Source organism: Eschrichtius robustus, chromosome X (genome assembly GCF_028021215.1).
Source record: "Eschrichtius robustus isolate mEscRob2 chromosome X, mEscRob2.pri, whole genome shotgun sequence".
Taxonomy (NCBI): Eukaryota; Metazoa; Chordata; class Mammalia; order Artiodactyla; family Eschrichtiidae; genus Eschrichtius; species Eschrichtius robustus.
Window position 1 is genome coordinate 8516401 of NC_090845.1, and position 13879 is coordinate 8530279.

Consider the following 13879-nt stretch of genomic DNA (forward strand, 5'->3'; position numbering starts at 1 on the left):
ACCCATGACCACAGTCTGCAGAGCGCCGACTTAGGTCAAAAAGGCTTGCATCGCTAATGAAAGTCAAGTCCCGTTAGCCAGGGGAGGGGGCTGGCGATAGATTCATGGACCAACTGCTGGGATGGTTCCGGACCACGCTGTGAAGACCGCCACCCACCTGCTCACATCCTCCTTGCCCTCCCCTCCTCCACCCCAGCCGGAAGCCTGGAAACCAAGCCATTCTTCTTCCAATCTCCGCTCCTGTATAGGTTTTCTCTTACTGCGTCTTTACCTTCTCCGGGGACTATTTTGTGTCTTGTACAGTAACTGTATTTTGATTAGAGAGAGGCCGGATGGTGGAGGCGGGAAAGTTTCAAGCATAAAAGAAAATGGGTATGTTGCGAAGTAGTATAAAGATTAGCAGAAGTTGAATCAGTATTTGTGGGAATCGTGGATGTGAACACACACACTGGCAAAAAAGGCAACAGAGACAGGCAGAGACAGAGGGCGTGGGAACCACAAAAATGATTTTATTTTCAACCAGAAAGCAACAGCAATGGAGAGTCTGGGCTGAGGGCCTGGCAGCGTGACCCAAGTACCAGGGATTGAATTTGTTCGGGTGCAAGGAGCAGCATACAGAGACCTTTCATTTCCAAACTAAGCAAATCACATCCAAATCTTTGTGACACTTGTCAGTGGATTTCTATCTACACAGGCTTGGGCTTGCTTTTCAGATTTTTCAAGCAATTTTGTAAATATTTTTTTTAAAGGGAAGGAGCCACTGCAGTGAAGGTTCTGGTGCCCCCTTTCTTTTCTTTCTGATATACCAGGCATTGAATCAATTACAGGAAAAGTTAAAAAAAAAAATTTTGTGAGGGTTCTGATTTAAAAAACCAAACCAAACCAAAATAAGAGTTTCTCATCTGCGGCACGATTGATATTTGGGGCCGGATAATTCCTTGTCGTAGCATCCTACAAGGCGTAGCACAGCCTCTGAGCAGCAGCCCTGGTCTCTACCCACTAGATGCCAGTAGCACTTCCCCCAAGTTGGGCCAACCAAAGACGACTCCAGACTTCACCATATCGCCCCTTGGTTCAGACGCGCTATTTTAGAAACATTCTCCCGCCCCCATTACCGTCTCTGTATCCTTTTTAAACCAGACCATCAGGTTCCCAACACCGAAAGCACAGGTATGCTCCCAGACATGTGGGTCTCTCTGCAGGCACTGCATTTGTGCCTGGAGCCGAAATGGAATGCCGTGTCCACTGGGGGGCGCTGGTTCGGTTCCTCAGGAAGTCTCTAGATCTCAGTACCATGATAAAATGCCTCTTTGTCCTCAGGCCTTTTCCTCTTCTCCAGCAGAAACTCTCATCCATATGTGCAGTCAGTTTTTGAAGTCATTTTCTTTTAAAGCTGGAAAGAAAATCTTCACCCAAGCCCCCTCTCATCTTAATCCACCTAGATTCCTACTTGAATTATATGGCCAGCCACTTGTGACATGGGATCCAGGGTTCTTCATTTGTATCCACCAGAAAGAGAGGTACCATGTTTCTGAGTTCTGTTATGAGGACTGGCTACACAATTTGCAAGGCCCAGAGCAAAATGAAAATGCAGGCCCCCTTGTCCAAACATTATTAAGCATTTCAAGGTGGTTCCAGCACTGTTCACACACCCATGACGTCGGACCTGGTAGCCTTGGTTGACGCTGTATCACTTTTGTGTATTAATGTAATTGGCATTGCCAGCTCTTTCTCCCCCATGTTGCGGTGCCTCCTGTGAAGTAAGAACCTCAAAAACAAAATGCCGTGCCCCCAGTCCGTTTAAAGAATTGTACTGCAGCAAATGTTTATAGCATATATTTTTCTGGCTTTCAAAGAAAATCCACATGGAAATCTTTCTACATCATTACAGTAATGAAAGTAAACACTGTGGCCTTTCATCATATACATATTTTCCTGTAAATATGACAACATGGAAATAGTAATTGCTATTATCCACAATGTTTTTAAGTTAGCAAAGAGTGAGACTTCCACAACAAAATGATACATAATCCCTCTTGTCCTTATAAAAATAGCCAAAACATAACCTAAATGGCTTTCAGTGAAAGTTGGAGTAGTAACTTCTTTATATTGAAAAGCATTATAATTCATGGAAATATTGTCCTCGTAAATGCTTTAGATTAACATCATAAGGCAAACTGGAGCGTTTATTGTACCTGGAGACCATGATTTTAAGAACCTCAGAAGCTGAGTTTTAGACCCTTTTATTTAAAACCTGTTAGTGTACAAAGTGCACGAAAATATCCATTATTCAGCTACCAAAAAAGTATGTAAAAATTACTAAGCCAACCCTTTTGGTTTATTCAGGGAAGGCCAATGCACATTGTTTTTATAGTGTAAGAAGAAAAAAATCCCATCAAGTTTCCAGACAATGATTAATGTTTTTTTTGTCTATTGAGGCGTCCACCTTTTAGATGTGAAATTGTCCTAAGTCGCTGTCAAAATATTCATCTGGGTATAAATAATATAGTAAATATATAGAATCTGTTAAGAAAAAGGAGCGCATCTGCCAATGAAGAGGCAGGAGCACCGGGGAAGCCACCCATGAAGTCCAGATTCGTCATCACGTAACACGATGCTGAAACAGTGGGTCTGTGGACGAATTTCAAAGAAACACTTGGTTGATTTGCTCAAAAACAAAATCAGTAAAAACAATGTCTAAATCCCCCAGTCTGTTCAGTCAAAACGGCCAACCCAGTAGCCCAGATAAATATTTTAGCAAATGAAATGGTTGATAGATGTCACGCCCTTCGTCAAGGTAGAACCAATGCCAGATTCCTGGCCCAAGTCCAAGGACGGCTTAAAAAAGCCTTAATTCACGGACCGCTCCAACGTGTCAGGTCAGCATGCCAAGCATCCCATCTGACAAGGCGTTAGCAGGTTCTACTAGCAGGTTCCGGAGTGGGAATAGTCAGTTTGATTTTTTTTTGTTTTTTCTTACAACTCTATGGTAAACTACACTAGAATATAGAGGGACTTCTACATCTTTCAAGATGTGTTCAATAAAAGTCTGTTTATAATAACTTTTGAGGCACGTATACTGGAGAACAGTACTTTATGCAATGTCCCTTGTCATTACCAACTCATATATATTAAGTGTTTTTCGGGTGACTTACAGTTGGATGTGGTAGTGGCAGTTGGGACCACGTGTTGATGTCCTGGAGAGCAAAATCGATCCAAAGTGGGGTGTTGCCATTTGTGACAGAAAATGTTTATTTCCTCAGCCCCAGAGACAAAAATTATTCGGGGGAGGGGGGACACAGGACAGCTATTAAACATAGTGAAGAAATTTCACAGGCCTAAAGAAACTATTAAAAGGAAATAGATTTCTATCATGTCACAGAATCCCACTTCCGAGAAAACGCAAATCAGCCTGAATTTTTGAATAATCAGTAGGATTCAAGGCGACTTTTTTCAACTGCAATCTCATTCTTCATGTTCTCCCAGCATCCTTAATCCTGGGAAAAACAGGGCAATATGTGGCCAAAGGTTTCAGAACCTTTCTTTCCAGCATCATCCCACCAGCCATCGGAGGGTAATTACAGATTTCACTATGGCAGATTCCAAGCTCCCAAGTCAAGTCTTTCCATTCTCTCTCTTGCTCTCTCCATCCTACTTGAACCCAATACATTTTTCTGACATCACAGTTAGAACACTTCAAGATAAACCAGAGTAAGGAAGCCTGTTTACTTCCCTACTAGATTCAGAACTATTTTTTATTTTGAAAATAGTTGCATACTGTTATGCAGTGTTGGGGTGACAGGACCTCCCACGGGATCCGTAGGAAATAGGATGTGAGAAGGTAGATAAGCACACAGAACGTTTTTCTCGAGCCCAGAGACTGTGCTGAAATAAAGGTGGTCAAGAGCTGGTAAACTTACGGGCCTCCTAATGTGCAAAACCAGAGAATTCCTAAGAGTTGTAATCCTGGTTATGTTCCTTTTATAAATAATCTATAAATTTTCCTGTAAATACAAAAAAAAAAAAAAAAAAGTGAAGAAATTATTAAAGCCTGTACTTGATACAAAACACAGTGAAAGGGAGGAATCGCCCATTTGGAGTCCTATCTTAGCGGATTTCTGGATACTTTCTGGTGAGATTTAATCACATTCTGGAAGCCTGTGTTTTCTGTGTCCCCGAAATGGTGGCCACCACCCTTTCTATTCCCCGGAAGACAGCTCCGCGGGGCCACGTGCTCACGGCAGCTGCTCTGTGCAATCCAGATGGTCTGGGATGGGGAGGCCGGTTATGATGGTCAGACATTTGTTCCACACAGTGAAGGTGGGGCACACAGGCTGCGAGAATGTGATGTCGAAAGTGTAGAGGTGGATGGAGTTCAAGGCATCGTAGAAAGCGATGGAGCCGTTATCGTAGTCCAGCAGGATGCCGACGCGCCGGAGGTGGGGGGCTGGCTCGATGGGGATCTCCTTGCTGTTGTGTCTCACCACCCAGGTATTGTGGCAGCGGCACAGCGCCCATGAAGCAGAGTTCTTGCCAATCCACTCATGCTTCGGGGCTGATTTGTAAGCGAGGCCAATGGCATACCTGCAGACACAAAACAGCAACGACAAAAACCATGAGCCATGTTGCACACACGCGTGAAATCCTTTCTGTGGTCCTCAGGGGTCAGGAAAACGCGATCCTCTGTCGTCCCTGTTCATTCTTCAGTGAAAGCTGGCAAGAACCCTGGACCCACGTTCCTCATCTTTTTCCCTTCCGAACATAGAGTGGGCAGAAAGGGGCCACTGTATTGACCCACATTCCCGTTTTCAGTTCAGGCGTTACAAGAGAATTGAAACTTTGTGTTCTGCTGTCTTTTTTTTTTTTTTTTTTTTTTTTACGTTCATGACGACCCACGCGACGAATTCTCTAGACCAGTGCCGTCCAGTAGAACTTTCTGCAATGATGGACATGTTCTGCTCTGTTCAGTATGGTAGCCACGAGCCGCATGTGGCTATTGGGCACTTGAACTGTGGCTGGTGTGAGTGAGGAACTGAATTTTAAATTTATTCAATTTTAATGAAAATTAAACTATTTAAAGAGCTACCAAATTGGACAGCACAACTCTAGACTTCTCCTTTTGACCTTCTTTGAATTTTTCAACTGACAACTTGTCTGTCATTTTCCATGATTTCAAAAGGCAAGCATGGAGAATGACTTTCATTTATGGGGATAAGTTCTTTGTCCTCTCCCAGCCTCAGTTTCCTCATCTGAAACACAGGGACAACGACCGTCATTGTGTCTCAGGGTTATTTTGAGGAGTTAAGGAAAGAATACGTGTACAACCCCAGGCACAAGGCCTGGCATATAATATCCACTAATTGTTATTAGTTTTGCCCAGTGACACACGACTAATAACTACCAGAATCAGAATTTGAATGTAGAATGACTCAAAAGGCCACAAACTTAAATAACACTCTCTAATGCCTTTCCTCACCAGAAGAGCCCTTTTGGTTTTATTTCCTACTATATTTTTAAAAAATCTGACTGTCTCTGAGAAGATGGATATCCTACTTATTCTAAATGTCCTCTCACTGCTCAAAAAAAAAAAAAAGTTAAGAATTCTCTCTACAGTGTTCTAAGCTGCTTAATCTGTTTTCACCCTGCTGAAGTTTGCCTCCATAATATTTGTAGTATTTCATAGTTATTGAGATAAGCAAACCCCATCATTCTTAATAAATAGTGAGTGATTCAGAGTTCCATTCTTACAGTAGAAACTAGTCTAGCTGGATATTGACATATGGTACCTTACCCATTGCAGAGAGAAAAACTTCATTGGTCTTTGATAAAACAGACATTCTTTCGAAAATCATGTGCTGGATTTAAAACACAATCACTTAAAGAGTGGTGTGTTTAAAAAAGAAAATAAGATAACACACCATGACTGAATTAAAAGAGGACGGACTTCGTCATCTGTTCAGCCCAGGGTACCAGCCTGTGTGCCGTCAAACCGGCCTTTTCTCTTCCCTCTTGTCAATCCTGCTCTGCACCTCAGGGACAATCCTGGGGCTGCCTTTCCCAGAGTCCTCCTCCCAATAAGAGTCTGCGTCAGATTCAGCCACTGACACCCTTGCACAAGATCCAGAAGTTCTAACAGGAGGGGAAACACTGTTTTCAAGATAGTAGACAGCGGAGGTGAGGTCTGTGGAAGCTTCCAGGCAAACTCCTGGGTATAAGTTGTCTCTGGGCTGTGGGTAGCTTTCCAGCTTCATGGACGGGAGCCGTGGGCTCCCTGACCTGCGCTCCCAGCCCTTCCAGGGCCCCTGGAAGCCTCTGGCTCTCTTCCTCCCTGGCGTACCTAGAATGACTTCTGTTTTTCTCAGAACCCTAACAGACACTCGGGAAAGGTTTTCGTTTTGCAATTTTAAGTATTCTCCCTCAAGATGTTCTCTCTGTCCTGGCAGGTGCCATTTCTCTTTTCAGATAATTTGGAACTTGCCTTTGCATCACAAAATAGCTGCATGTCTGTACTGTTTCCTTCTTGTTGCTACACACTGTTTTCATTTTTTGGTAAAGAACTTTGACGTTTCTTTTCCATATGAACCTTAACTGAACCCCCTACGAAGCAGCTGTGGCAGGTATGACTGACTTCATGTAGCAAGTGGGAAAACCAAGAGGTTAAAATGAGGAGCAAAATCCAGACTCTCGCCTCCCCTACCCCGCCCCGCCGCTTAACTCGGGGCCCAGTAATCTTTGCGTGAACCCACGTTAACACCATTTCCTAAAACACCAAGAGCACATTAACAGCCTTAGAGTAAGAAAATAACTCCGTGTATAGTCCATTAAGCAAAGGAAAACACCATTATATTATCATTAATCTGTAAAACTATGTACATCTTTCCACCGAGCTTGAAAGGTGCAGGCAGAAGGCAGTGTTCCATTAAGGTGCGCAGTGAGACTCGGAGAATTCAAAAAGTATAAAAATCATGTTTCTCAGCAGTGTTAACATGCCCCAGGGCACGGATCATAACGTACGTGTTAATTTCAAGTCAGGACTCTATGTCACGAGAAAATATCTGTGTCATTAGCTGTTGCAAATCAAGGTACTACAGGCATTTTTTATCGTAAGCGTCACCCTTTCCTCCCAGGAAATGTTCAGCTACTTTCTACATGAGAATTTTCTGCAGTGGACACAAGTTTGTAAAGATCCGAAAGTGTGGTGATTAATTTGAGAACCTTTTTCCCTCCTCGTGAGTTGGTTTTGACATCTGGTGTTTTCAAGGCAGTGCTGATCTGTGTTTGTATAACTGAAGTGGTCTGGTGGAATTCCCCACACCATTCATCAATGGGAATGAGGTCATAATGGTCAGGTATCATTTATCATAAGTAGTTATTAATGGGGTTGTAATTATTTAGACACTGGATTCCATCCCAGATTAACAGAGTCCGTTAATTAACTAGAAATGTTTGCTCTTCTGCACCTGCAAAAATTCACTGTATTTTCCTTTGGGCTTTTATCTTGCCCCAGTGCAGCTACAAACTATAAATGCCAGTCTGGCCCAGAGTGGGGGAAGGATTTGTCCTCTACCCTCCAGTGGAATGTTGGAACAGGAATGTTCTGAGCAAAGAGAACCGTGTAGGTGGCAAGAGTAAAAGAAACCTACTTGCTTGGCTAATATAGGGACCGTTGTTGGGAGAAATAAGACACCCAAGTTTATGATTTGACTTCTTGGATTTTGCACGACTTGTACCAACACTGTAAAGGACTTAGACACACTGCATTGTCTGCCTAGATTTGAATTGAAAGTTTTTGTTTTTGTTTTTTTTTTAAATAAATAAGTGTTTTAGCATTCTGATCTCAAAAGTAACACTGTTAATAATACTCATCATCTTCAAGTTAGGCAGTTGGTTTTTTTTAGGCAAAGATTAAACTATCACTCATGAAGTACACCACAGTTAGCCCTAAAGCGTATTTTTTTTTTCATTTCCTTTATGGTTCATTACAGGATACATAGTTTTAAAATTTTTCCTGGAGGATAGTTGATTTACAATGTTGTGTTAGGTTCAGGTGTACAGCAAAGTGAATCAGTTATACATATACATATATCCACTCTTTTTTAGATTCTTTTCCCATATAGGTCATGACAGAGTATTGAGTAGAGTTCCCTGTGCTATACAGTAGGTCCTTACTAGTTATCTGTTTTATATAGTAGTGTGTATCTGTCAATCTCAATCTTTTCCTCCCCCCACCCCATAACCATAAGTTTGTTTTCTACATCTGTGACTCTATTTCTGTTTTGTAAGTTCATTTGTATCATTTTTATTAGATTCCACATAGAAGTGATATCATATGGTATTTGTCTTTCTCTTTCTGACTTACTTCACTTAGTATGATCATCTCTAGGTCCATCCATGCTGCTGCAAATGGCATTATTTTGTTCTTTTTTATGACTAATTATTACAGGATAGTGAATACAGTTCCCTGTGCTATATACAGTAGGACCTTGTTGTTTATCCATTCTATATGTATTAGTTTGCATCTGCTAATCCCAAACTCCCAATCCATCCCTACCCCGCCCCCACCCCTACTTGGCAACCACAAGTCTGTTCTCTACGTGAGTCTGTTTCTGCTTCTTAGAGAATTTCATTTGTGTCATATTTTAGATTCCACATATAAGTGGTATCATATGGTATTTCTTTTTCTGACTTACTTCACTTAGTATGATCATCTCGAGGTCCAGCCATGTTGCTGCAAATGGCATTATTTCGTTCTTTTTTTTATGGCTGAGTAATATTCCATTGTATATATGTACCACATCTTCTTTATCCATTCCTCTGTCCATGTACATTTAGGCTGCTTCCATGTCCTGGCTATTGTAAATAGTGCTGTTGTGAACATAGGGGTGCATGTATCTTTTCGAATTAGAGTTTTGTCTGGGTATATGCCCAGGAGTGGGATTGCAGGATCATATGGCAACTCTATTTTTAGTTTTTGGAGGAACCTCTGTACTGTTCTCCATAGTGGCTGCACCAGTTTACATTCCCACCAACAGTGCAAGAGGGTTGCCTTTTCTCCACACCCTCTCCAGGATTTGTTATTTGTAGACTTTTTGATGATGGCCAGTCTGACCGGTGAGAGGTGGTACCTCATTGTAGTTTTGATTTGCATTTCTCTAATAATTAGCAATGTTGAACATCTTTTCATGTGCCTGTTTGGCCATCTGCATGTCTTCTTTGGAAAAAGTCTGTTTAGGTCTTTTGCCCATTTTTTGATTGGGTTGTTTGTTTTTTTTTGTTGTTGAGTTGTAGGAGCTGTTTGTATATTTTGGAACTTAAGCCCTTGTCGGTCGCATCATTTGTGAATATTTTCTCCCCGTCCATAGGTTATCTTTTTGTTTTGTACAGGTTTCCTTTGCTGTGCAAAAGCTTGTAAGTTTGATTAGGTCCCATTTGTCTATTTTTGCTTTTATTTCTATTGCTTTGGATTTCTATTGCTTCGGTAGACTGACCTAAGAAACCATTGGTACGATTTGTGTCAGAGAACGTTTTGCCTATGTTCTCTTCCAGGAGTTTTATGGTGTCATGCCTTATGTTTAAGTCCTTAAGCCATTTTGAGTGTATCTTTGTGTATGGTGAGAGGGTGTGTTCTAACTTCATCGATTTACATGTGGCTGTCCAACTTTCCCAACACCACTTGCTGAAGAGACTGGCTTTTTCCCATTGTATATTCTTGCCTCCTTTGTCGAAGATTAATTGACCGTAGGTGTGTGGGTTAATTTTGGGGTTCTCTATTCTGTTCCATTGATCCATGTTTGTTTTTGTGCCAATACCGTGCTGTTTGATTACTATAGCTTTGTAGTATTATTGTCTGAAGTCTGGGAGGATTATGCCTCCTGCCTAAATTGTAATTATAATGTTTCAAAAATACAGCATGGTGGTTAAGAGCGGGGGTTAGCAAACTACAACCCATGGGCCAAATCTGGCCCTCTGCTTGTTTTCATAAATGAAGTTGTATTGGCACCCAGCCACACCCATGCATGGATGTGTGGTCTATGGCTGCTTTCCCACCACCACAGTAGAGGTGAGCAGTTGAGACAAAATCATCATCTGGCCTGCAAACCTAGAAATACTGGCTCTCTGGCCCTTTACAGACAATGTTTGTGGACCCTTGGTTAACAGCTTGTACCCTGATTACAGACTCCCCAACTCTGTCACTATGAGCTTTGTGCCCTTGGGCCTCAGTCATCTCAACTGTAAAATGGGATATTAGCACCTACCTTTGTGGGGCTGTTAGGATGAATAAATGAGTTACCATTCGTAAAATGCTTAGATCAGTGCCTGACATAGCTGTGCTAGATAAGGGCTGGCTAAATAAAAATTATAATTGCTCACAAAGGGAGCTCGTTAAGTGGGCATTTGTGAGACAGATGGCCAGGGTGAGAGGTGCAGTTTATGGCTGTGGAATAGGCAAGGTCAGCTTTGTACGGTGAACTTGGTGGGGTTAACTAATTCCCATGTAGACTGCCCTGACCTCCACCCCTTAGGCTCAGAGAACTCAGTGGGCTCAAAACACGGGGCTGGATCCAAGGGACCCTCTGAAATGAGCCCTGGCCAAGGATCACTGCTTCACCCCCAGCCTCAGCTCTCAGCTATTTGCACTGATGGGCCCAGTCTAGAATCACAAAATGTACAAGGCGACAGAAATTAGTTTAAGTGATGACGAGTAGGAATTGGAGAACTTATTCTGTAAAGGGCCAGAGAGCTAATAATTTTGGCTTCAGGGACCACAGGATTCTGTTTTACCTCCTCAACTCTGCTGTGTGGCTCAAAGGCAGCCATAGACACTGGAGAAGAGTGGGGTGGGCCTGGCTGTGTTCCCATAAATAGTTTATTTACAAAAGCAGACAGTGGGCTGGGTTTGGCCCAAGGGCTGCAGTCTGCTGACCCATGCTTTTAAGGCATGAAAGAGCAGTGTTAGCATACTAGCTAGCTCTCCCTGGGACCAGGACTCAATTCTTGCTGTAAATAAAAAATGGGTGGAGTTAAAATGAGTAATTTTTCTTATTGGCCGAATGGTAGATTAGATGACTGCTTGGTATATTTCCACTCCCTCCTCTCAACTCCATGCAAAGAAAATATACTTCCCTGCACCACTAGCCTTGGGCTTGGCCATGTGACTGGCTTTGGCCAATAAGAAGTTAGCAGACATGATGCAAGCAGAGCTTTGAAATGTGCTTGCATAGTTGGGCTTGCGCTCTTGGGCTCCTTGAGAAGGACATGGCCTGGGTAGCCCGTATGTCCAAAGAGGATGAAGAAACCCATAGAACAGACCTAGATCCAACCTACAGCTTAAAGCAAGGCCCAGTTAAGATTAGCCTTGAGCAGCTAACCCACAGATGTGGGTGTCAGTGAGCAATAGTAAATTATTGTTGGTTGAAGCCACTGAATTTTGGGGTGTTTGTTATGCAGCATTACTGTAGCAACAGCTGACTGATCAAGATTTTCTGCATATTATTATTCAAGATGGACCCTGCTATGTGTTGATGGTCTGACAAAGTCCAGAATAAGATGTGCCTTTTTATAATTGTAGGACAACATCCATCAACAGATGAATGGATAAAGAAGATGTGGTGTGTGTGTGTATACATATATATATATATATATATATATATATATACATATACATACACACACACACATATATATATGTACACACACACACACACACACACACACACACACAATGGAATACTACTCAGCCATAAAAAAGAATGAAATAATGCCACTTGCAGAAACATGGATGGACCTAGAGATGATCATACTAAGTGAAGCAAGTCAAACAAAGACAAATATCATATGATATCACTTATGTACGGAATCTAAAATATGATAGAAAAGAATTTATTGACACAACAGAAACAGACTCACAGACATAGAAAACAAACTTTCGGTTACCAAAGGGGAAAGGGGAGAGGGATAAATTAAGAGTTTGGGATTAGCAGGCACAAACTACTATGTGTAAAAGAGATGGGGGACAAGGCCCTGCTGTGTGGCGCAGGGAGCTATGTTCAATACCTTGTAATAATCTGTGGTGGAGGAGAATGTGAAAGAATATATTTAGATAAAATTGCCTACCATGTGCTTCCGCTTATGACCACTTCCCAGTAATGCCGGCCACTGTCAATGAACACGTTTCCAGCTACGCCATAGCTGCCCTGGCTGGTGAAGCGCTCAGGCGTGTGGCTCTTTTTGGATGATGACTCATCACGTTCTACTGTCAAGTTATCGTGGGACACCTTTAGCTTGCGATGTGCAGATTTGGGGTCCAGTTTAAATGGTTGGCCTGGAAACGGTTACAAAACAGAAAGCAGAAGATGAAAAGAACTGTTGATTTTAACATGAGCGAGAACGTATTTTCAGAATCAGCTTTAAAAAGTACAGGAAAATAGTAAGAACAAGCATGTCCCTGCCATCATGAGCTCGCAGTCAGTCAGTTCTAAGATGCGGACGCAGGGGTGCTACGCTCACAATTCGACAACGGCATGGGCGAGGATCAACCAGAACATGTGGTATAAGCTATCCTGGGGGAATCCCAGCTGTACCCCAGCGGCACAGGTACATACTGGCTGAACAGCATCCGGGAAGGGAGGAGAAAATGAAGGCTTCGTTTTCAACCATTCCCATGTTCAATCAGCTTAAAATGGGTTCATGCTCAACAGACTACAGACCAGAAACCAAACAAATCAAGACGGCAGGTTTTCATGTATAGAATATTCTAAAGGCTTATATTATTTTGAGATTGTTCCAAATTAAGCATTACTCTCATGAGCTTCGAATGACTATAAAGTTGTCTATTTTTCAGCCCACAAGATCAGGCAAGCAATGTGATGGTGACAGACACCTGGGTTTTGCCTCGTGAGTTCATCTGTCTATATAAGAAGGTCCTCTCTCTTTCACATTTGTGTTTTGAAAATTGAACCATTATAAAATCTTGGGAGAATCACACCTGAACATCTTGTTGTTAACTGTTACTTCTTTGAGAATTCACCATTGGTGTGGAGGCCACCCTGTCACTCAACACGACGTCGGTACAAGGCACTTAAAGGCAGGAAGTGAGTTACAACGTGATGCAAACCCCATGATGTTCAAACTCCACAGCCACTGGTGCAGCTGGGAGGCTGCTTCCCACAGTGCACGGGTCGCAGACAATCACAGGAAAAAGTCTGGTAAATCTGACTGTGGCAATACACGATGGCTGAGACACTGAGGCAGTGAGCCTGGAGCAGTGTGCGTGACATCACATGCAGGTAGGCCAAAGGATTTCTAGTCGCTGCTCGGATACAGACATGACAACACCAGCACTTCTAAAATCCTTTCTTTTAGGTCGGGGACCAGCATACTTTTTCTGCAAGAGGCCAGATAGGAAATATTTTCAGCTATGTTGGCCCTGTGGTTTCTTCTGGGGCTACTTAACACTACTGTCCTCGCGTGGAGACAGCCAGAGACATAGGTAAACAGATGGGCGTGGCTCTGTGCCAGTAAAAGTTTATTTACAAAAACAGGCAGCTGAATCTGGCCCACGGGCTGTAGTTTGCTGACCCATTTTAGATTTCTGTTCATATCAAAGAAAAGCTTAAAGGGGAGCTGAGAAGATCCTCAAGTGCTCAGCAGGCAGTGGGTATTCTCAAAGGCTGTAAGATGGGCTGGATTCCATGTGTAGTTTAAACTTTGGCTTGGCTTGTTAAAAAAAAAAAAAAAAAAAAAAAAAAAATTGTCCTCAGGAATGATCACACCAGCAACTATTAGGGATAAAGTATGAACTAAGACAAGAAGAATCTGAAGATAGTTTGGCTTGCTTAAAAGGTGTGATAAACCATAATGGAAAAGGACATGAAAAAGA

General features: G+C 42.4%; 1 protein-coding gene across 5 annotated transcripts in view; it reads right to left on the bottom strand.

Annotated features, from left to right (window-relative positions):
- Positions 1 to 489: 489 nt before the first annotated feature.
- The window catches only part of MID1 (midline 1), a 615186-nt gene continuing 601796 nt past the window's right edge, over positions 490 to 13879 (bottom strand). For all 5 annotated transcript variants that reach the window (XM_068533512.1, XM_068533511.1, XM_068533513.1 and 2 more), the window contains 2 exons: positions 12115 to 12322; positions 490 to 4584 (listed from right to left, as the gene is read on the bottom strand). In XM_068533512.1, the coding sequence (XP_068389613.1) occupies positions 4236 to 4584; positions 12115 to 12322 (557 nt within the window). In that variant the 3' untranslated portion in view covers positions 490 to 4235. The remainder of the gene's footprint in view (positions 4585 to 12114; positions 12323 to 13879) is intronic.